The sequence below is a fragment of the Dreissena polymorpha genome, chromosome 13 (assembly GCF_020536995.1).
Source record: "Dreissena polymorpha isolate Duluth1 chromosome 13, UMN_Dpol_1.0, whole genome shotgun sequence".
NCBI classification, from domain to species: domain Eukaryota; kingdom Metazoa; phylum Mollusca; class Bivalvia; order Myida; family Dreissenidae; genus Dreissena; species Dreissena polymorpha.
In genome coordinates, this window is record NC_068367.1 from 25,774,395 (window position 1) to 25,795,022 (window position 20,628).

Sequence of the window (20,628 nt, forward strand, 5' to 3'; positions counted from 1 at the left end):
ATATTGTTGCAGCCCTATATACTTTTATTTCTATAAATCAATGTGTTTTTAAAGTTTGGGAACGTACAAGGTTCATCAGAAAGGCACTATGAACAGGCAAATACATAGGAAAGTGCTTTGTATATGCTTGGTAAAGTAGTTTGTAAATGCTCAGCCAAGTACTGGTCTATTTCATGGGAGAATTTTTCTATGAAATTGTGGCAACATTTATTATGGGATATGTTTGTTGAACATTCATTTTTTGGAAGCATCGTTATACCAGCATGTGCATCATGCAATCGGGTGAAAATAAAAGGGTCTCACCATCTTGTTTGTGTTTGTTTTTGTTCCAGAATGTTAAGTCCATTGGCATAACCTTTATTTTTATTTTGTTAACTTATGCAGGATTATTAACTCCCTTTAATTTTCAGCTCGACTTTAGTTCAGTTTATTTTCGGTGAATTTAATACTTCTCCGCTTTCCTGCTTGCTTTAGATAAATTATGGGAAATAGTATACCCTTTTGATCTGGTAGAAAATTAACTTGACAACAAAATGAATTACACATTTTATTATTATTTCTTATATGACATGATAACATTTTTTAATGATTTTATATTTATATGAACAAGCTACATGTAATTTAGCTTCATTTTTCTAACAAAAAACAGAAAAAAAAGATAAGCAAGGTTGTATAAATGAATTATTTACATATATGACTGAAGAAAAATGAGTAATATTTGTTTGATGGCGTGAACAATGAAATTGATAAAATGATTGATTTTATTACACATTTATTATGACAATGACTGTATTAAGCTAGAACTAAACCCACTACACTTGATGAAAAACTGGATGAAATTTATAAAATGATTGATTTTGTTACAAATTTATTATGACAATGTATTAAGCTAGGACTAAAACCCCTCTACACTTAATTTTTACATAATGAATTTCCATTTTAACAATGACTTTAGTCATTATCTGAATACGGTGCACATTATGTTACAGTCTGTTATCATTTGTCAGTTTAACCCTTTCCCACTCAGAAGCAAAGTAAAAATGGCTATGTGCATACAGCATAAATTACCTGGGCCAGTATTCACCAACCAATTCTTAGACTCAAGTCTGAGAATAAAGAAAATTCTTTATATTAGAATATTCAAGAATTTCTTGAATTTTGAGTCAAACTCTGCGGTAAACATCTCTATCTATATTATTCTTTATATAGAACATTTTGTTAATGACATAATCAGCAGTGAAGGCCTGTATATATTCAAACACTGAACACATTTTTCTTGGTTCTAAGTCTATTCTTTATTCTTAAGTCTAAGAATTGGTTGGTGAATACGGGCCCAGAACAGCCTGCGAGTTACTCGCAGTACTCGCAGTCTGTTCAGGTTTTATGATGTTTGCTGCTCATCAGTATCTAAGGGTTGGAAATGGAGCCTTTAAAACTTGAATTAAGTAGGCAAGGTATTTAATTGAATGTAAATTTCTTAAGGACTACAAGTGCGTCAAAATACATATCTAAGTGGTAAAGGGTTAAAAGAACTATGTAAAGCAAACAGATACAAGATCAATTAGCCCGGTCACACCCTTGTCATAGGTAAGACACCAAAAAGATGATAAATTTATTTAATATTACATTTATTTACTGCTTTGCATCACTGTATAGCTATTATAAGACTTTGTTTTCTTTGCATTCCTAATTTTGGTCATTTTTAATGAAATCATAAAACAATGCAGCAGCCATTTTTGGGTTCCTCGCTTTCATTTCCCGTCTTATGAATTCTTTCGATTTTCACTGAACTTTTACCCGACAACGTCGAGCGTTTGTTCATTTTCATCGCACGCATTGACCTCATAAGATCATAGAACGCCTGAAATGAAGATGGTTCAGCAATGCAGATGTTAGAAAAAGGATGGATTTTTAAACAAGAGCACCGCATAACGGGTGCCACGCTCGGCTGCAGGTGCAGTTTTGAATAGATGAAAACTTGTCAGAATTTTCTTTTTTTATATATTTTTTTTTTGAGGTCACAGTGACCTTGACCTTTGATCTAGTGACCCAAAAATGGGTGTGGCATGTAGAACTCATCAAGGTGCAGCTAAATATGAAGTTTCAAAGTTGTAGGTTGAAGCACTTTGAATTTAGAGCCAATGTTCAAAACCTTGACAAAATGTTAAGGTTTTAGCATGATGCGGAAGGCGGACACGACGACGGACACGTCGCGAGGAGCTGGCTATGACAATACCTCGGGTAAAAATTGGCATTAAATGACATGATAGCCAATGAAAAGCCCTTTTGATGAAGCTTGGAAGCTTGCAAAAAAAATTAATGGTTAAGGCGTAGCTACGAAAAATGCACTTTAATAATAATTGAAGAAAAAGCATTACAGATTTTTGATAAAGAAAAAAAAAACATTAAAGATTTATTAATTGCTTATAATATCTCCTTCAAATGAAATTTGAATAAACTGAATTGAATTTTAAGATTAAGAGAACAACTATGTATCTGAAATAAAAATGTCAAACAGTTTCACATTCTATCTTATAATCTCCAGGATGATAACAATTATATAAACAAATTATGCATATGAGAATCACCGCAAGTATTGCTTTTTATTACTTATTCTTTGGTTTTATTTACAAAATGGATGAATGGCAGCGTTTTAACGTATGAAGCTTTTTTTTTTACAGATATGTTATTATCACATGCCACACCTCGTTTTCTATGTCATATAACCAGTACCAATTTTTTACCATAACCACATAGCTTTTCCAGCCTTTTTCTAGGGTACTTTTTGTTCAACTGACCAATCACATTACATTACTTTGCTGAAATGACGGTGCGATATCAAGTAATGTTACTCAAACTTTGCGGTTTTATTGCAACATCTATGTACGGTAAATAACTTTCTTTTCTTGTTTTATTATTAAGTATTTGATAAAAAAGATCTGAAACTCGTAATTTCATACAATGATTTATTAAACGCCTTTTGGAAATGTGTTTGTATGCTTGCCAAAAGCTTGTTTACTTAACAACGAATTCCTGAGCCTGTTTCATAAAAATATGACATGAAAACACAAAAACGAGTCCGATCCTTTATTTACTTTTTCGTGGTTTATATGGAAATATCAGACACATCTACTGAAAGTAAGTCATGTAACTGACATTTTTATACATTTTTACTTTTTTCCGTTTTTGTGTTATACATCAACTGTAAAAATATTGAGTCGACCTTTTTGGTAAAAATAATGTTTTTACCAAATTTTCAAAATTGACATTACGAACACATGTCATTTTCTGAATGTAAAAAGAAGCGTAACTGAGATTTTGTTAAATTTCAAGAGAAGCAAAAAACTGTTTAATTAAATTAATAAACATTTTTTCGTATTCAAATTTTCTGATAAGTATTATAATAACACTTGAAAAACGAAACAAAACTCCAAAGTGATGTCTTTTTAAAACAAGAGGACCGCCTTGCGGGTGCAGACCACTCATCTATTTTCTTTTTAAAGGTGAAGGGACTCTCAATTTCAATCACAAAAGAGGGAGGGGTGGAGTGAAGAGGGGTGTATAGTGTGGGGGTGTGGACATTTATTACATTATCTTCCAAAAATGCGGAAATAAGATGCAAAAAAAAAAATTTTGTTTTTTTTTGGGGGGGTGGGTTGGGGGGAGGGGATTCTTGGGTGCAATGGTTGGACGGTATTTCAAAAATAAAATAATAAAAACAAATATTTGTGTTTTTTAACCGTTAAAAAAAAATGGGGGGGTTGGGGGGTGGGGGGGGGTATAGTGTGAGGGTTTGGTGGTCATTTGTGAGATGATCTTTAAAAAAAAATAGGGGGGGGGGGTGGAGGACAGGGGGGATGGTTTGGGTGGAGTCTATTGTGGTATGTCAGGTAAGAGTAGTTTTGTCAAAGTATCAATCAAATCTAATCATAAATAAAGAAGTTATGGCAATTTTAGCAAAATTTAATAATTCGACCTTGAGTCAAGGTCATTCAAAGGTCAAGGTAAAATTCAACTTGCCTGGTGCAGTAACCTCATGATAGCATGAGAGTATTTGAAGTTTGAAAGCAATAGCCTTGATACTTAAGAAGTTAAGTGGATTAAAACACAAAATTTAACCATACATGTATATTAAAAGTTATTAAGTCAAAAAAGGGCCATAATTCCGTAAAAATGACAACCAGAGTTATGCAACTTGTCCTTTTACTGTACCCTTATGATAGTTTGCGAGTGTTTCAAGTATGAAAGCAATATCTATGATACTTTAGGGGTAAAGTGGACCAAAACACAAAACTTAACCAAATTTTCAATTTTCCGAAACCACTTTTGAACTCAACCAACATATCATTAAGCAAACATTTTGACCAAATTTCATAAAAATTGGACCAAAAATGTGACTTCTAGAGTGTTCACATGTTTTCACTATATACATATAGAGAAAAATGCCCCGCCCACTGGCGGCCATGTTTTTTCACCGATTTGGACCATTTTCGATCTCATCCGAGATATCAATAAAACCAATGTTATGACCAATTTTCATGATGATTGGGCAAAAAATTGTGACTTCTAGAGTGTTTACAAGGTTTCTCTATAGCCAAATAAGGAAAACTGCCCCGCCCACTGGCGACCATGTTTTTCAAAGGACCGGAACCACTTTTGAACTTAACCAAGATATCATTAAGGCAAACATTTTGACACAGTTACATGAAGATTGGGCATGAAATGTGACTTCAACAGTGTTTACAAGGTTGTTCTTTTTTTTGACCTAGTGACCTAGTTTTTGACCCAGCATGACCCAGTTTTAAACTCGACCAAGATATCATTGGGACAAATCTTCTGACCAAGTTTCATGAAGATCGGACAGTAAATGTGGCCTCTAGAGTGTTTATGAACAAATGTAGATGGACGACGGACAAAGACCGGTCACAAAAGCTCACCTGAGCAATCAGGTGAGCTAAAAATCTCTGTGGTTGCTTAGTAAAAAGAACTTCATACCATAACATTTTAAAATGATTGCATATTTGGTCACACATCTTTTTTTTTCCGTCCTCCTACCTTACACTTTTTTTTGCGTCCTCCTACCAGACACTTACAGAAAAAAAATATGAAAATAGTTTTAATAAAATATTTTGGCCTTATTAGATTCAGTAGATGCAGTGTCTCAGAAACAATAATTCATTGTTTGAAACGGTTAATAATAACAAGAGCACCGCCTTGCGGGTGCGACCGCTCATCTATTTTCTTTTTAAAGGTGAAGGGACTCTCATTTTCAATCACAAAGGAGGGAGGGGTGGAGTGAAGAGGGGTGTATAGTGTGGGGGTTTCCAAAAATGCGAAAAAAAATGAAAAAAAAAAATCGGGAGGGGGGGGATTTGGACGGTATTTCAAACATAAAATAATAAAATAAATATTTGTGTTTTTTAACCGTTTCAAAAAAAAAGAAATTTTGGGGGGTGGGGTGGGGGGGGTATAGTGTGAGGGTGTGGTGGTCATTTGTGAGATGATCTTAAAAATAAAAAAAATAAAAAATTAGGGGGGGGATTCGGGTGGGGGGAGGTGGGGGATTCTACGGTGCGATGGTTGGACGGTATTTCAAACATAAAATAATAAAAATAAATATTTGTGTTTTTTAACAGTTTAAAAAAAAAATAATTTGGGGGGGGGGGGGGGGGGGGTGGGGTGGGGGGTATAGTGTGAGGGTGTGGTGGTCTTTTGTGAGATGAAAAAAAAAATTCGAGGGGGGGGAGGGGGGGAGGGCACGGGGGATGGTTTGGGTGGAGTCTATTGTGGTATGTCAGGTAAGAGTAGTTTTGTCAAAGTATCAATCAAATCTAATAATAAACTAGTGACCTGAAAATCAATAGGGGTCATCTGCGAGTCATGATCAATGTACCTATGAAGTTTCATGATCCTAGCCATAAGCTTTCCTGAGTTATCATCAGGAAACCATTTTACTATTTCGGGTCGCCGTGACCTTGACCTTTGACCTAGTGATCTGAAAATCAATAGGGGTCATCTGCTAGTCATGATCAATCTTTTACTGTCCTTTTACTGTACCCTTATGATAGTTTGCGAGTGTTTCAAGTATGAAAGCAATATCTATGATACTTTCTGAGAAAAGTGGACCTAAACGCAAAACTTAACCAAAATTTTCAATTTTTTAAGTATAAAAAGGGCACATAATTCTGTCAAATAGCATGCCAGAGTTATCTAACTTTGCCTGCCCAGTCCTCTCATGATCGTAAGTAAGTGTACCAAGTTTGAATGCAATAGCATTGACACTTTCTGAGAAAAGTGGACCTAAACGCAAAACTTAACCGGACGCCGACGCCAATGTGATGACAATAGCTCATATTTTTTTTTCAAAAAATAGATGAGCTAAAAATGTAAATTATCTATATCTGTTTTACTGCTAAATGACATTGTTTTTTTTTTAGGTCATGATGTCATTATTCCAGCAAAAGCCTCAAGTTTTAAAAGTTGTAAAAATCAAAATAAATTGCAGGAAAAAAATATGTAAAAAGAACATACAATTTTGTTGGTTTTTGGTTACATTATCCCTCACTTGTGATCATAGAAAAGAATCTTCATTGTGGCAATCATGGCTACGCCACTCATGAAAATATCAAAAAATTATCATCATTCGTGATTTGCAATCGGTCATCTTTCAAAACCAAGAGTTATCCTCTATTCTAATGATAATCACATACGGTAACTGAAATTTCTTTAAATAACAGTTATAATAAAAGCTAAAGATATATATAGCCCAGAAACAAATAGTACACAGAGTTAATAAAGGCTATAAACATGCATGGCTTCCTAACACAGCAGGGCTTAGTTAAATATCCTTATCATCTGCATAATTTTATAGCAACCATTAAATTAAAAAAAAAAAATAACTACAACTTTATTATTTATTTTTACTTTAATACAAACCAATATTAATCATATTATTAATGCTTAATATTACACATTTATAATATGTAATTTCAAATGAATATTTTATATAGTTTGTTATAATTGCAGGAGTGCAAGATTTTCACGAAAGCACAACATTTTGGCCAAAGTCCAGACCCAGGCCTCTAAAATAAAGCCCTGGTATCAAAGCTAACAAACCACCTTATGCATTTACATCACACCAACACCATCAAACCTACATGCAAACCTAATATACATTCACTAGAGTTTGTATTCAAACTTATAAAAAAGGCCCCCCTTGGGCATAACATGATGGCCTCAGTATGTCAGATGCAAAGGGTTTGAAAACTTTTCTTACCCAAAATATGACGTTATATGAGCCTTGTTTTTTGAAAAACTAGGCATAATGCATGTAAAAGAATATCATGTCTTCCCAGAATAGCATGTGAAGTCTGCACAGACTAATCAGGGACGACACTTTCCCCCTAAACTGTATTTTTGCTAACAGCAAATATCTTTAAAACACAAAATACCAACAAAGCGGAAAAAGTCATCGCAAATTTGCTTGTGAGGAGAGCACAGGCTAAGCATTGAAGACACTTTTAGCACATGCATTAAGGCTAGCTTTCCCAAAAAGATGCCCATATAATCATCAACAGAATAAAAGCACCCATACCTTATCTACATTTGCCCTAGTTTTTGCCGATGTTTCTACGTAGGGTACATTCCAGCCGTGAGCTCGTTGATTCGCCTCGTCCAACGTCACCTGCCGTCTGTCCTCCAGATCTGCCTTGTTGCCGACTAATAGAAACGGAATGTTGTCATCGTTCTTCACGCGCAAAATCTGTTCTCTGAAAACATACATTGATTGTTTGCTGAACAGTAATTGATTGTTTGCAGACCAATAAAAACGTTCTGTTATATCATTTCGGATGAGCAAGGTATGTTCTCTGAAAACATAAATTGATTGTTTGCTGATTTTCAGTTGCCGACCAATAAAAATGGAATATAGTCATGTTTTTTTCATGCACAAAATCTGTTTTCTCAAAATAAAAATAGATTATTTCCCGAGATTTTCCAGTAGGGAACCAATAGAAACAGAATGTTGTCACCCGTTTTCGCGCGCAAAATCTTCTCTCTAAAAGCAGATAAGGATCGTTTGCTGGGATAAGCCAGTTGTCAACCGATAACAATAGAATTTTGGAATGTTGTCAAATTTTTCACACGCAAAATCTGTCCCCTGTTAAAGAAATTGAACGTTTCCTGAGATTGTCCAGTTGCAGACAAATAAAAATATAATGTTGTCGTTTAAACAGGCACAAGCCATTCCCTGTCAAAACAAAACAAAAAAGGGTTTTTAAGATTTCTTTAAATCAACGAAAAAGGTAAATTTCACTATCAAAAGAAATTTTAATATAATTTATATAAACCTGCAATATGCAACCACTTGCAATTTATTGTTATGATGACAATTATTTGTTTAAAATTCTTATTCACAGAACCACTTCTGTCTGTCGACAGAAAAGCGGATTAATTAGAAACTCAATTATGACAGACATTGCCCTACTTTGCCATCGGCTCACTCCCCACTACTTCATAAGACATTGCCCTGCTTTCCCCTCAGCTCACTCCCCACTACTTAGAAACTCAATTATGACAGACATTGCCCTGCTTTCCCCTCAGCTCACTCCCCACTATGACAGACATTGCCCTGCTTTCCCCTCAGCTCACTCCCCACTATGACAGACATTGCCCTGCTTTCCCCTCAGCTCACTCCCCACTATGACAGACATTGCCCTGCTTTCCCCTCAGCTCACTCCCCACTACTTCATAGACAGACATTGCCCTGCTTTCCCCTCAGCTCACTCCCCACTACTTCATTATGACAGACATTGCCCTGCTTTCCCCTCAGCTCACTCCCCACTACTTCATTCATTATGACAGACATTGCCCTGCTTTCCCCTCAGCTCACTCCCCACTACTTCATAGACAGACATTGCCCTGCTTTTCCCTCAGCTCACTCCCCACTATTATGACAGACATTGCCCTGCTTTCCCCTCAGCTCACTCCCCACTATTATGACAGACATTGCCCTGCTTTCCCCTCCCAACTACTTCATAAGCACTTCAACATCATCAATATTTTGTAATGAAATATATTTTTCGTGCCGTACATCCTTGTTAAAGTAAAAAATCTCCAATGGCCAGCCAAATGTAAGGCAAAGCACAATAATAAACTTCATGGCCAGAAACCAGTTGAGTGGGCGTTTATCCCATTACCACTAAAGTCATAGATACGTATTTTGACACATTTGTGGTTCTTTAGAAAGTTAAATTTAATAAATACCTTTATTAATAAATTCAAGTTTTAAAGGCTTCATTTCCAACCCTTAGATACTGAAGAGCAGCAAACAGCATAAAACCTGAACAGACTGCGAGTTACTCACAGGCTGTTCTGGTTTTATGCTGGTTGCAAGAAACCATTTTCACTTCCCTTCTTATGGGGGAAAGGGTTATTCGATGGAACATTTATAAATTCCCTCAGGACAAATCATTCAGTATTAATTACCTCGGAATTTTTTTCCAAAATGTGTTTTGATGTCTAAAAGACAGTTTTTATAGAAAATGTTGGTTAAAATTTTAATTATATTTGTTTTTAAATCTTAATCACACACATTAAAAAGCATTTCTCAATGGAAGAACACAGCCACTTTAAAATGTAAGAGGAAATATGTATTCAGTGACCTGATGGTGTCACATGAGCAACACCAATAGATTATGAAATAACCATGAAAACAGAAATGAAAGTGCAAACACCATGTGAAGGCCACACAATGTTATTGTTGTAAAAAAAATCTGGTAGCGTAATTATAACCCATTCATAACATACTGTGAGGGGGGGGGGGGGGGGCAATACATGTGAAGATCCAGTGTGAGACTTACTGCTTACTTTAAGTGGGGTAAATGACAACAAGGGCTGTTTGTAAAACATGCATGCCCCCCATATGGGCTGTCCGTTGTAGTGACAGCCATTGTGTGAATACGATTTTTGTCACTGTGACCTTGACCTTTGACCTAGTGACCTGAAAATCAATAGGGGTAATCTGCAAGTCATGATCAATCTACCTATGAAGTTTCATGATCCTAGGCGTATGCGTTCTTGAGTTATCATCCGGAAACCATTTTACTATTTCGGGTCACCGTGACCTTGACCTTTGACCTAGTGACCTCAAAATCAATAGGGGTCATCTGCAAGTCATGATCAATCTACCTATGAAGTTTCATGATCCTAGGCGTATGCGTTCTTGAGTTATCATTCAAAAACCATTTTACTATTTCTGGTCACCGTGACCTTGACCTTTGACCTAGTGACCTCAAAATCAATAGGGGTCATCTGCGAGTCATGATCAATGTACCTATGAAGTTTCATGATCCTAGGCCCAAGCGTCCTTATCGTCTGACAACCACCTGGTGGACGGACAGACCGACCGACCGACAGACCGACCGACATGAGCAAAGCAATATACCCCCTCTTCTTCGAAGGGGGGCATAAAAATATGGGGTTGGAATTGACAAGGACTTCAAAAAAACAAAGATCATAGTGTCTTTGGAATGATCTGCAACATTTTAAATCCACAATCAAGCACCAAATCAAATAACGTGCCTATTTAACATGGATTATTCACTAAATCAGTTTTCAGTAACATTTTGGAAATTAAAAATAATTATATCCCCAGGGAAAGCATTATTGCAATACATAAATAGAAACACACTAATGTTTGAGGGTTGAATAAAACCTTGGAATAAACTGTGTGTTTTAAACAATGCATAATAAACAATTTATCTTACTATTAGTAAAATGGAAAGACATTTGCATTAAAAATTCCATCATTTAAATTGATAAAATGACGCTGTGCTCATGCATACATGAACATGAACACAGTTTTAAAAATGGTAAAAAAAACAATCACTTTTATTGAAAAATTCATCAAAAAATGCTTTTTATAGCAAAAGCATGGACAGAGTATAACAAAAACAAGAGGGCCATGATGGCCCTGAATCGCCCACTTGACTAACCAAATACAATCCCAACCCAGATTTCATCAAGATAAACATTCTGACCAAATTTCATGAAGATTGGATGAAAACTGTGTCCTCTATTGTCTACACAAGCTTTTTCTATTATTTGACCTAGTGACCTAGTTTTTGACCCAAGATGACCCAAATACAATCCCAAACCAGATTTCATCAAGATAAACCTTCTGATAACATTTCATAAAGATTGGATGAAAACTGCGACCTCTATTGTCTATAAAAGGTTTTTCTATTTTTTGACCTAGTGACCTATTTTTGACCTAGTGACCTAGTTTTTGACCCCAGATGACACAAATACAATCCCAACCCAGTTTTTATCAAGATAAACATTCTGACAAAATTTCATAACGTTTCGATGAAAACTGTGATCTCTACTGTCTACACAAACACATTGTTGACGGTTTTTCTATTATTTGACCTAGTGACCTATTTTTTGACCTTAGAAGACCCAAATACAATCCCAACCCAGATTTCATCAAGATAGACAATCTGATCAAATTTCATAAAGATTGGATGAAAACTGCGACCTCTATTGTCTACACAAGGTTTTCTATTATTTGACCTAGTGACATAGTTTTTGACCCCAGATGACTAAAATACAATCCCAACCCAGATTTCATCAAGATAAAGATTCTGACCAAATTTCATAGATTGGATGAAAACTGCGACCTCTATTGTCTATACAAGGTTTTTCTATTATTTGACCTAGTTTTTGACCTAGTGACCTAGTATTTGACCCCATATGACCCAAATACAATCCCAACCCAGATTCCATCAAGATAAACATTCTGACCAAATTTCGTAAAGATTGGATGAAAACTGCGACCTCTATTGTCTACACAAAGTTTTTTCTATTATTTGACCTAGTTTTTGACCTAAGATGACCCAAATACAATCCCAACCCAGATTTCATCAAGATAAACATTCTGACCAAATTTGATAAAGATTGGATGAAAACTGCGACCTCTATAGTCTACACAAGGTTTTTCAATTATCACACGGTCACATAAGCTCACCATGTCACTTCGTGACAGGTGAGCTAAAAATACTCTCAGAACATGAATGAAATGAACAGTTTTGCTTATGAAAGTCATCAAAATGATTTGCATTCCAAGTTGCCCAATTCCAAATTCACAAACATGTAATACAGTGTAAACCCTTTACCACTTTGATACGTATTTTGACGCATCTGTAGTCACTTAAAAAGTTAAATTTAATGAGAGGCCCTCTTACTTTATCCATGTTTTAATGTTTCAGTTCCAACCCTTAGACAAGAGCACCGCCTTGCGGGTGCAAACCGCTCATCTATTTTCTTTTTAAAGGTGAAGGGACTCTCATTTTCAATCACAAAGGAGGGAGGGGTGGAGTGAAGAGGGGTGTATAGTGTGGGGTTGTGGACATTTATTACATTATCTTCCAAAAAAGTGGGTGCGATGGTTGGACGGTATTTCAAACATAACCGTTTAAAAAAAAAATGGGGGGGTGGGGTGGGGTATAGTGTGAGGGTGTGGTGGTAATTTGTGAGATGATCTTAAAAAAAATTAAAAAAAATAAAAAATGGGGGGAAAGTGGGGTAGGGGGGTATAGTGTGAGGGTGTGGTGGTCATTTGTGAGATGATCTTAAAAAAAAAAAATAGGGGGGGGGTAGGGGGGGGGGAGGGGGGAGGGCACGGGGTATGGTTTGGGTGGAGTCTATTGTGGTACGTCAGGTAAGAGTAGTTTTGTCAAAGTATCAATCAAATCTTATCATAAATAAAGAAGTTATGGCAATTTTAGCAAAATTTAATAATTTGACCTTGAGAGTCAAGGTCATTCAAAGGTCAAGGTAAAATTCAACTTGCCTGGTACAGTAACCTCATGATAGCATGAAAGTATTTGAAGTTTGAAAGCAATAGCCTTGATACTTAAGAAGTAAAGTGGATCGAAACACAAAGTTTAACCATATATTCAAAGTTACTAAGTCAAAAAAGGGCCATAATTCCGTAACAATGACAACCAGAGTTATGCAACTTGTCCTTTTACTGTACCCTTATGATAGTTTGTGAGTGTTCCAAGTATGAAAGCAATATCTATGATACTTTAGGGGTAAAGTGGACCAAAACACAAATCTTAATCAAATTTTCAATTTTCTAAGTATAAAGGGCCCATAATTCCGTCCAAATGCCAGTCAGAGTTACATAACTTTGCCTGCACGGTCCCCTTATGATAGTTAATAAGTGTTGCAAGTATGAAAGCAATAGCTTTGATACTGTAGGAATAAAGTGGACCTAAACACAAAACTTAACCAAATTTTCAATTTTCTAAGTATAAAAAGGGCACATAATTCTGTCAAAATGCCAGTCAGAGATACATTACTTTGCCTGCACAGTCCCCTTATGATAGTTAGTAAGTGTTGCAAGTATGAAAGCAATAGCTTTGATACTTAAGGAATAAAATGGAACTTAACACAAAACTTAACCAAAATTTTCAATTTTCTAAGAGTAAAAAGGGCACATAATTCTGTCAAAATGCACGCCAGAGTTATCTAACTTTGCCTGCCAAGTCCCCTCATAATAGTAAGTAAGTGTACCAAGTTTGAATGCAATAGCATTGATACTTTCTGAGAAAAGTGGACCTAAACGCAAAACTTAACCAAAATTTTCAATTTTCTAAGTATAAAAAGGGCACATAATTCTGTCAAAATGCACACCAGAGTTATCTAACTTTGCCTGCCCAGTCCCCTCATGATAGTAAGTAAGTGTACCAAGTTTGAATGCAATAGCATTGATACTTTCTGAGAAAAGTGGACCTAAACGCAAAACTTAACCGGACGCCGACGCCAACGCCGACGCCAAGGTGATGACAATAGCTCATAATTTTTTTTCAAAAAATAGATGAGCTAATAAAGATGTGTAGCAAACAGCATAAAACCTGGTTTGCACATAGCCATTTTCACTTTGCATCTGAGTGGGAAAAGATAAATACAATGTTCTGGAATTTACCATGTTTCTGTACCCAGAAAATACAAAAGGTTCTAAACAATCATCCCATCATGTGAGCTTTTTAGCACATGCTACAGATTTATGACAAACTCTGTTTGTATTATACCCTCAGATCAGACAAACAAAAGTGTTCAAGCATTCTGGAACCCATGATTTCATAGCTTGCATGTATTCTTTGAACGTCAATAGCTGCAATTTTGGAAGTCTTTCCGACACAAATTTGGAGAAATTACTCCTTAAAATAATTTATTGTGTTATTATATATAAATTCAATATATTGAAAGAGGATATGTTTAAATTGTTTATTCTAGAAAATATAGATTATTGCAAGTTTAAAATGTATGTGAAAGAATATTAATTAAACATAATATTGATTGTAACAATTGTTAAGATATTAAAGCAGCACTTTATAATAAAAAATCTACAATGAAGTAAACCATGCATTTAAAAACAATTGTAATTCTGTTATTTATAATCATATAAATAATGCTTCATTTGTCTCAATTTCAATGTTTATCCCTTTTCCACTCAGAAGCAAAGTAAAAATGGCTATGTGCAAACAGCATGAAACCAGAACAGCCTGCGAGTAACTAGCATTCTGTTCAGGTTTTATGCTGTTTGCTGCTCTTCAGTATCTAAGGGTTGGAAATGAAGCCATTAAACTTGAAATGAGTAAGCAAGGTCTTCAATTAAATTTAACTTTCGATGGGACTACAAATGCATCAAAATAAGTGAAAAAGGGTTTTCTCACTATTTTTCCCAATAGAAAGCAGCAGGCTGTACAAAATAAAAACAAAACATCACTGCCATGGTTCAGCATCAATCTTTGCCATTATTTTAAGTATAATATAAGTAATAAGCAAAATCAGCATGACTACTTTGAATATAGATCTCTTCTTTTGATTTCATGGTTTTGCTGATGATTCAATAATTATTTTGTCATACGGCCAACAAAGTTGGAAATTTAGAAGCAGGGGTTCTGAAATATTTTAAGAGTCTAATTGTCCACGGACAAGTTGGACCCACACATTCACTTGTCCGTACCAAAGAAGTACTTGTCCGTACTTTTAAGATAGATAAAGGAAAAGGTCATTACTAATTAATCAAATAATACAAGCATACACTTTTGTTAACTTCTATTTTAAATGATAAACATAGTTAACTAGAAAATTGAACAAAAAATACAAGCAAGATGTGCATATAATAAGATCACGTTTAAGTCACACATGATACTAGTCTTATTTATAAGACGCGCAAAGAATTTAGAGATACTTTTTATGTGGGCTAAATTCTTTGGAACTCCAAATATTACCAATATAAAAAGTAGCTTAATATTTGAGAGCATCAACAAGTTCGACTAACATGATACCATCTCGGATATTTAATAATCTCAACATGACTAGACAATTCACTTGAAATAAAATAATCTCCGTTAATTATAAGTATATAATTATCCGCTAATAAAGGAAACTCCTTACGAAGTTTACATTTACACACATCGGCAACGTTTCAAGCCAAGGAAAATCAATTAGCTAAGACTCAAAAAATTCTCGTTTCCGCTTGGCGTCGTGTGTTTATCATATTCATACTTGGCTTTTCTCTTCTTTTCCGACGCCGAACTGATTTTATCATTGGTCTGATTAGCGTCATGGCTAGACGTTGAAGTGGTTTTATTATATAAAAATCGAATGCAGGTCGTTAGAACATGTATGCGGCCATTTGCAATGTACGAAAAGTGTTATCTTAAAATTCTTATGCTTGATTGGCTGTTGCTATACACATGTGTGCTGGTTTCTCTATTAAAACAGGGACATAGGTCCCTGATTAAAATTGTTTTCTTATGCGTGGCTGTTGCTATATATACTCGTGGACTGGTTTACCACATTAAATAATTATTATCGGAAAATAACATACCTCCAGTTAAAAAAGTGTGCTAGTCCGCAGATTAATCATAAGCTATTTATATAAACTTCGTTTTTTATTTTCTAAAAATATTGAAGTTTCGTTCTCGAAACAAATTTTACCACGGAAATTTTACTTGTCCCCGGACAAGCCAGCTTTCAAAAACTGCTTGCCCGGAAGGGTAAATTGACGACTCGGACAGCATATTTCAGAACCCCTGGAAGCACCAGCTGGTGTTAATGACTTCTGATTGGTTCACTAACCCAAACACTAGATTCCCACTGTGAGTTGAGCATAAAACTGTTGTATCCAGAGCAGGTATTCAAAAAGCTTCTAGGAGAAATAATAATTTAAGCTGATCTTAAGTGCAATTTATACAGTGTCCCAGATAATTATTTGGGAAATAGGGTTTTCACCCATTGATTTTAAAAAATAGGGTGATTTCGGTCTTGAAATAGGGTGAAATGAGTTATAAAAATTCATACCTTAAAATCATTGCTGCTTTGCCCGTTTAATAAAAGCCAATCTTGGTCACTTCAACGTATCCATTCAGATTCAGATTACTTTTATTGACGCTAACTTGTATTGATTCAATAAAACTGTAAACTATTTTAATTAATTTTAATAAACTGATGTTTCATAACATCTTTAATTCTTGAAACTGTCCATAATATAACCTTTAAACTTAAAAATTTGATAACACGAATGATCTGTCACTTTATTGCACTTGCTTTCTTTGTTAAAAAAGTTTGCAATCGATTAATATTTTGGCGAAACAATCGCGGACGTCTTTCGGCCTCTCTTAGACATTATTATTTTGTATCGTTATAGAAACTGAAAGGACAGACGCTTTACAAATACATGCACAATGAGCGACGGATTAAATCAGATTGAAAACGCATGTTTGTCGTAAATAATTTGGTCAGATGCTGTAATTAACTATAAAATCTAGACCGCAGAGCGTTTGAATAACTTGAAATGTTTCCTGCTCCTTCAAGAAGACGCTTGCTGAATAAAAGCGACGTCGCATTACGATAATAATTGCAAAGAGGATATACCGAAAATGAGCGAAGAATTTTCGATTGAAGCTATTGTATCATACGCATCGAATTTTAGGAATTTGCGTAAAAGTCAGTTGGTTGCGTTTTCAATACGCATGATATTGTATATCTCTGCGTTTTTAAACATTTTAATAGGGTGAAAGACGCAGATACGCAGCTTATCTGGGGCACTGTTTATAGACCAAAATATCTACACGGAATCCAGTATTTTCTGATTACAAATATTGAATGATTATGGAAGTAGCTAATAGTTTGACAGATTTTTTTGTAACAAGGGCTGTTTGTAAAACATGCATGCCCCTCATATGCGCTGTCAGTTGTAGTGGCAGCCATTGTGTGAATACGTTTTTTGTCACCGTGACCTTTGACCTAGTGACATGAAAATCAATAGGGGTCATCTGCAAGTCATGATCAATGTACCTATGAAGTTTCATGATCCTAGGCGTAAACTTTCTTGAGTTATCATCCGGAAACCATTTTACTGTGTCAAGTCACCGTGACCTTTGACCTAGTGACCTGAAAATCAATAGGAGTCATCTGCGAGTCATGATCAATGTACCTATGAAGTTTCATGATCCTAGGGGTAAGCCTTCTTGAGTTTACAGGTTCGAGTCACCTTGACCTTTGACCTAGTGACATGAAAATCAATAGGGGTCATCTGCGAGTCATGATCAATGTACCTATGAAGTTTCATGATCCTAGGCGTAAGCGTTCTTGAGTTATCATCTGGAAACCATTTTACTGGTTCGAGTCACCGTGACCTTGACCTTTGACCTAGTGACCTGAAAATCAATAGGGGTCATCTGCGAGTCATGATCAATGGACCTATGAAGTTTCATGATCCTCGGCGTAAGCCTTCTTGAGTTATCATCCGGAAACCATTTTACTGGTTCGATTCACCGTGACCTTGACCTTGGACCTAGTGACCTGAAAATCAATAGGGGTCATCTGCGAGTCATGATCAATGTACCTATGAAGTTTCATGATCCTAGGTGTAAGCGTTCTTGAGTTATAATCCGGAAACCATTGTTCTGTGTTGAGTCACCGTGACCTTGACCTTTGACCTAGTGACCTGAAAATCAATAGGGGTCATCTGCAAGGCATGATCAATGTACCTATGAAGTTTCATGATCCTAGGCATAAGCGTTCTTGAGTTATCATCCGGAAACCATTTTACTCTTTCAAGTCACTGTGACCTTGACCTTTGACCTAGTGACCTGAAAATCAATAGGGGTCATCTGCCAGTCATGATCAATGTACCTTTGAAGTTTCATTATCCTAGGCCTAAGCGTTCTTGAGTTATCATCCGGAAACCATCTGGTGGAAAGACCAACCGACCAACGGACCGACCGGCATGTGCAAAACAATATACCCCCTCTTCTTCGAAGGGGGGCATAAAAATACCTATACAAGAACCATACTTAGACTTCCAACATTTTATGATTTCAATGAATTTCCTAAAAGTATTCAAAACAGAGAGGGAAATCACTTGACAAATAAGATGGCGACATCCATGCAGAGACAGCAATTTTTCGCCGTTTTATAACCTTTATTTCTTGTATTAATTGTTTAAATGCCTCTGACTTTCCAGCCATACCTGTAGGAAAGTGATTAGCCTTTCCGCTAAGAAATTTTGCAGCAAGTTAAGACGAGATTATAGATCAAATATCAGTCTCGGCATGGATGTCGCCATCTTGTTTGATTACCCCCTCTGTCAAAAAAAACTTGTGATCTGCTAAATGTACTGGTATTTCAATTAATAACAACAGATCTTCCTCATACTTCAACACCCATCCATCTGCGATGGTAATATAATGATACTATGTGACTTGTCAGTAACATAATATTTTCAAAGACAAATTATGAATTCATCTGAAATATTTTTATCTTTGATAATTGTTCAACGTATTTTATAATGTGTATGCATGTTTAAATGTTTCTAAACCTATATTGTTCACTGAATAATGCCATTTAATAATAATATATATAAATGATTTATACTATCAAATCATTCCAACAAAACTTTAAAATAAATACCCCATGGTTAGTTGAAGCCTCACATGCAACACTGGCAAAATGTGTGCACCAAATGTGATGCAAAATAATTTTTTTGCTATTATTTTTGTTATTATTACAAGCATGTGTACGGTGGATAAATCACATATCTGATAATTAATACACCTGTGCATCCCCCCCCCTAGTTCCCCCAACTTCATGGCATCTGTTTCATATCGTATACCCAATCAATACACTATCAAATTTTTATATGAAGATTATAAGACGATTTATCTAGCAAGAATGTTTTATCACGAGTAATTTATCAAATTCATCAAATTTACCTTAGTACTTTTAGCAAGTTTACCCCAAAACTACATACTGAATACATTTTCAGCAGAACTATTAACACGTGACTATGAACCACTGTGATTTATTGTAAAATAGGGCTGAATAAAAAAAAATCGACAAACCTCAACAACTGTTGTCCATTTAAATGCTCTAGTAAAACAGTTGAAGATAATAACTTTTTTAAGGTGTTATGAACACCAAAATTTGATCTTCCCCTTGAATTCTGACCTTGACCTTGAACCAAGAGACAAGGTCATTTGAAAATCCACCCATGCTGGACAAAGAAAAGCTTCAGACTTAGTTTGCTGTAGACATTGCTTGCCTAAACTTGACCTATCACCTGGGATTGCGACCTTGACCTTGGATCTATAGATCTGGCTCTTGAACATGACATTTGACCTTGAGTTGAGATTTGACCTTATCATGCTGATAACTTTTTTAAGATATTGTGAATAAAAAATTTTGATCTTCATCTTGAATTTAGACCTTGACCTTGAACCAAGAGACAAGGTCATTTGAACATCCACCAATGCTGGACAAAGTTAAGGTTCATACTTAGTTTTCTTCAGACATTGCTTGCCAAAACTTGACCTTGACCTGAAATTGTGACCTTGACCTTGGATCCAGCTCTTGAACATGACCTTTGACCTTGAGTTGTGACCTTAACCTTGGACCTAGGGACCTGCTTTTCTGGCATGGAGCTCCGTCTCATCATGCTTATCACTTGAGGAAAGTTAGCCAAGATGGACAAAGTTATGCTCCAAGCAAAATTAATATTTCCCCCTTCCTGTCCAAGCTCTACAAAGTTATGCTCCAAGCAAATATTTCCCCCTTCCTGCCTGCCAGCTTGGGTGTTCCCATATTACCGCCAAGTTTGTTTTAAACAGGCATATAACAATGAAACACATAGTTAACTAAGAGTTATTCAAGTTACATGTAAGTTCATTACAGTGAAATTCAAAAAATATATATACAATATGAAGGGCCCTTTACAAATTTGTTTCTCTTAACAACTTTTGAGTTTGAAAACCTTCACAGAGAGGCATGAAAATGACTTTTACTTAAAGAGAAAACCGATTCTTGGCTATTTCAATTAAATAAAACGATTCTCTGGTAACAATGTGACACAATTTGTTCTTGAAGTATGAGCGCTTACTACTTTCAACATCTGCTTTCAAAATTACAGGTTATTTTTGTGTTATCTTTACAGCCAGGCAGTTCTGAAAGTCATTAAATTTGATAAATTTCTCTTTCTGCCACATAAATCTAAAAAAACTTTCTATTTGGAAGTTCTGGCAAAAAAAGCAATACATTATTGATATCACA

General features: G+C 35.5%; 2 protein-coding genes across 11 annotated transcripts in view; both read right to left on the reverse strand.

Annotated features, from left to right (window-relative positions):
- LOC127854951 (ras-related protein Ral-A-like) overlaps positions 1 to 20,628 on the reverse strand; it is a 226,443-nt gene that overhangs the window by 8,704 nt on the left and 197,111 nt on the right. Inside the window, exon 6 of one of the 10 annotated variants that reach the window (XR_008037239.1) lies at positions 535 to 1,068. The exons of 8 other annotated variants lie outside the window; for them this stretch is intronic. The gene's annotated coding sequence lies outside the window, so the exon portion shown is untranslated. Of the gene's footprint in view, positions 1 to 534; positions 1,069 to 20,628 lie in introns of those variants that run through there. One more of the 10 variants, XR_008037240.1, reaches the window with a different exon arrangement.
- The window catches only part of LOC127854950 (ras-related protein Ral-A-like), a 42,219-nt gene continuing 22,125 nt past the window's right edge, over positions 535 to 20,628 (reverse strand). The window contains exons 4-5 of the mRNA XM_052390150.1: positions 7,595 to 7,769; positions 535 to 1,861 (exon numbers count right to left, since the gene is read on the reverse strand). Of these exons, the coding sequence (XP_052246110.1) occupies positions 1,712 to 1,861; positions 7,595 to 7,769 (325 nt within the window). The 3' untranslated portion in view covers positions 535 to 1,711. The remainder of the gene's footprint in view (positions 1,862 to 7,594; positions 7,770 to 20,628) is intronic.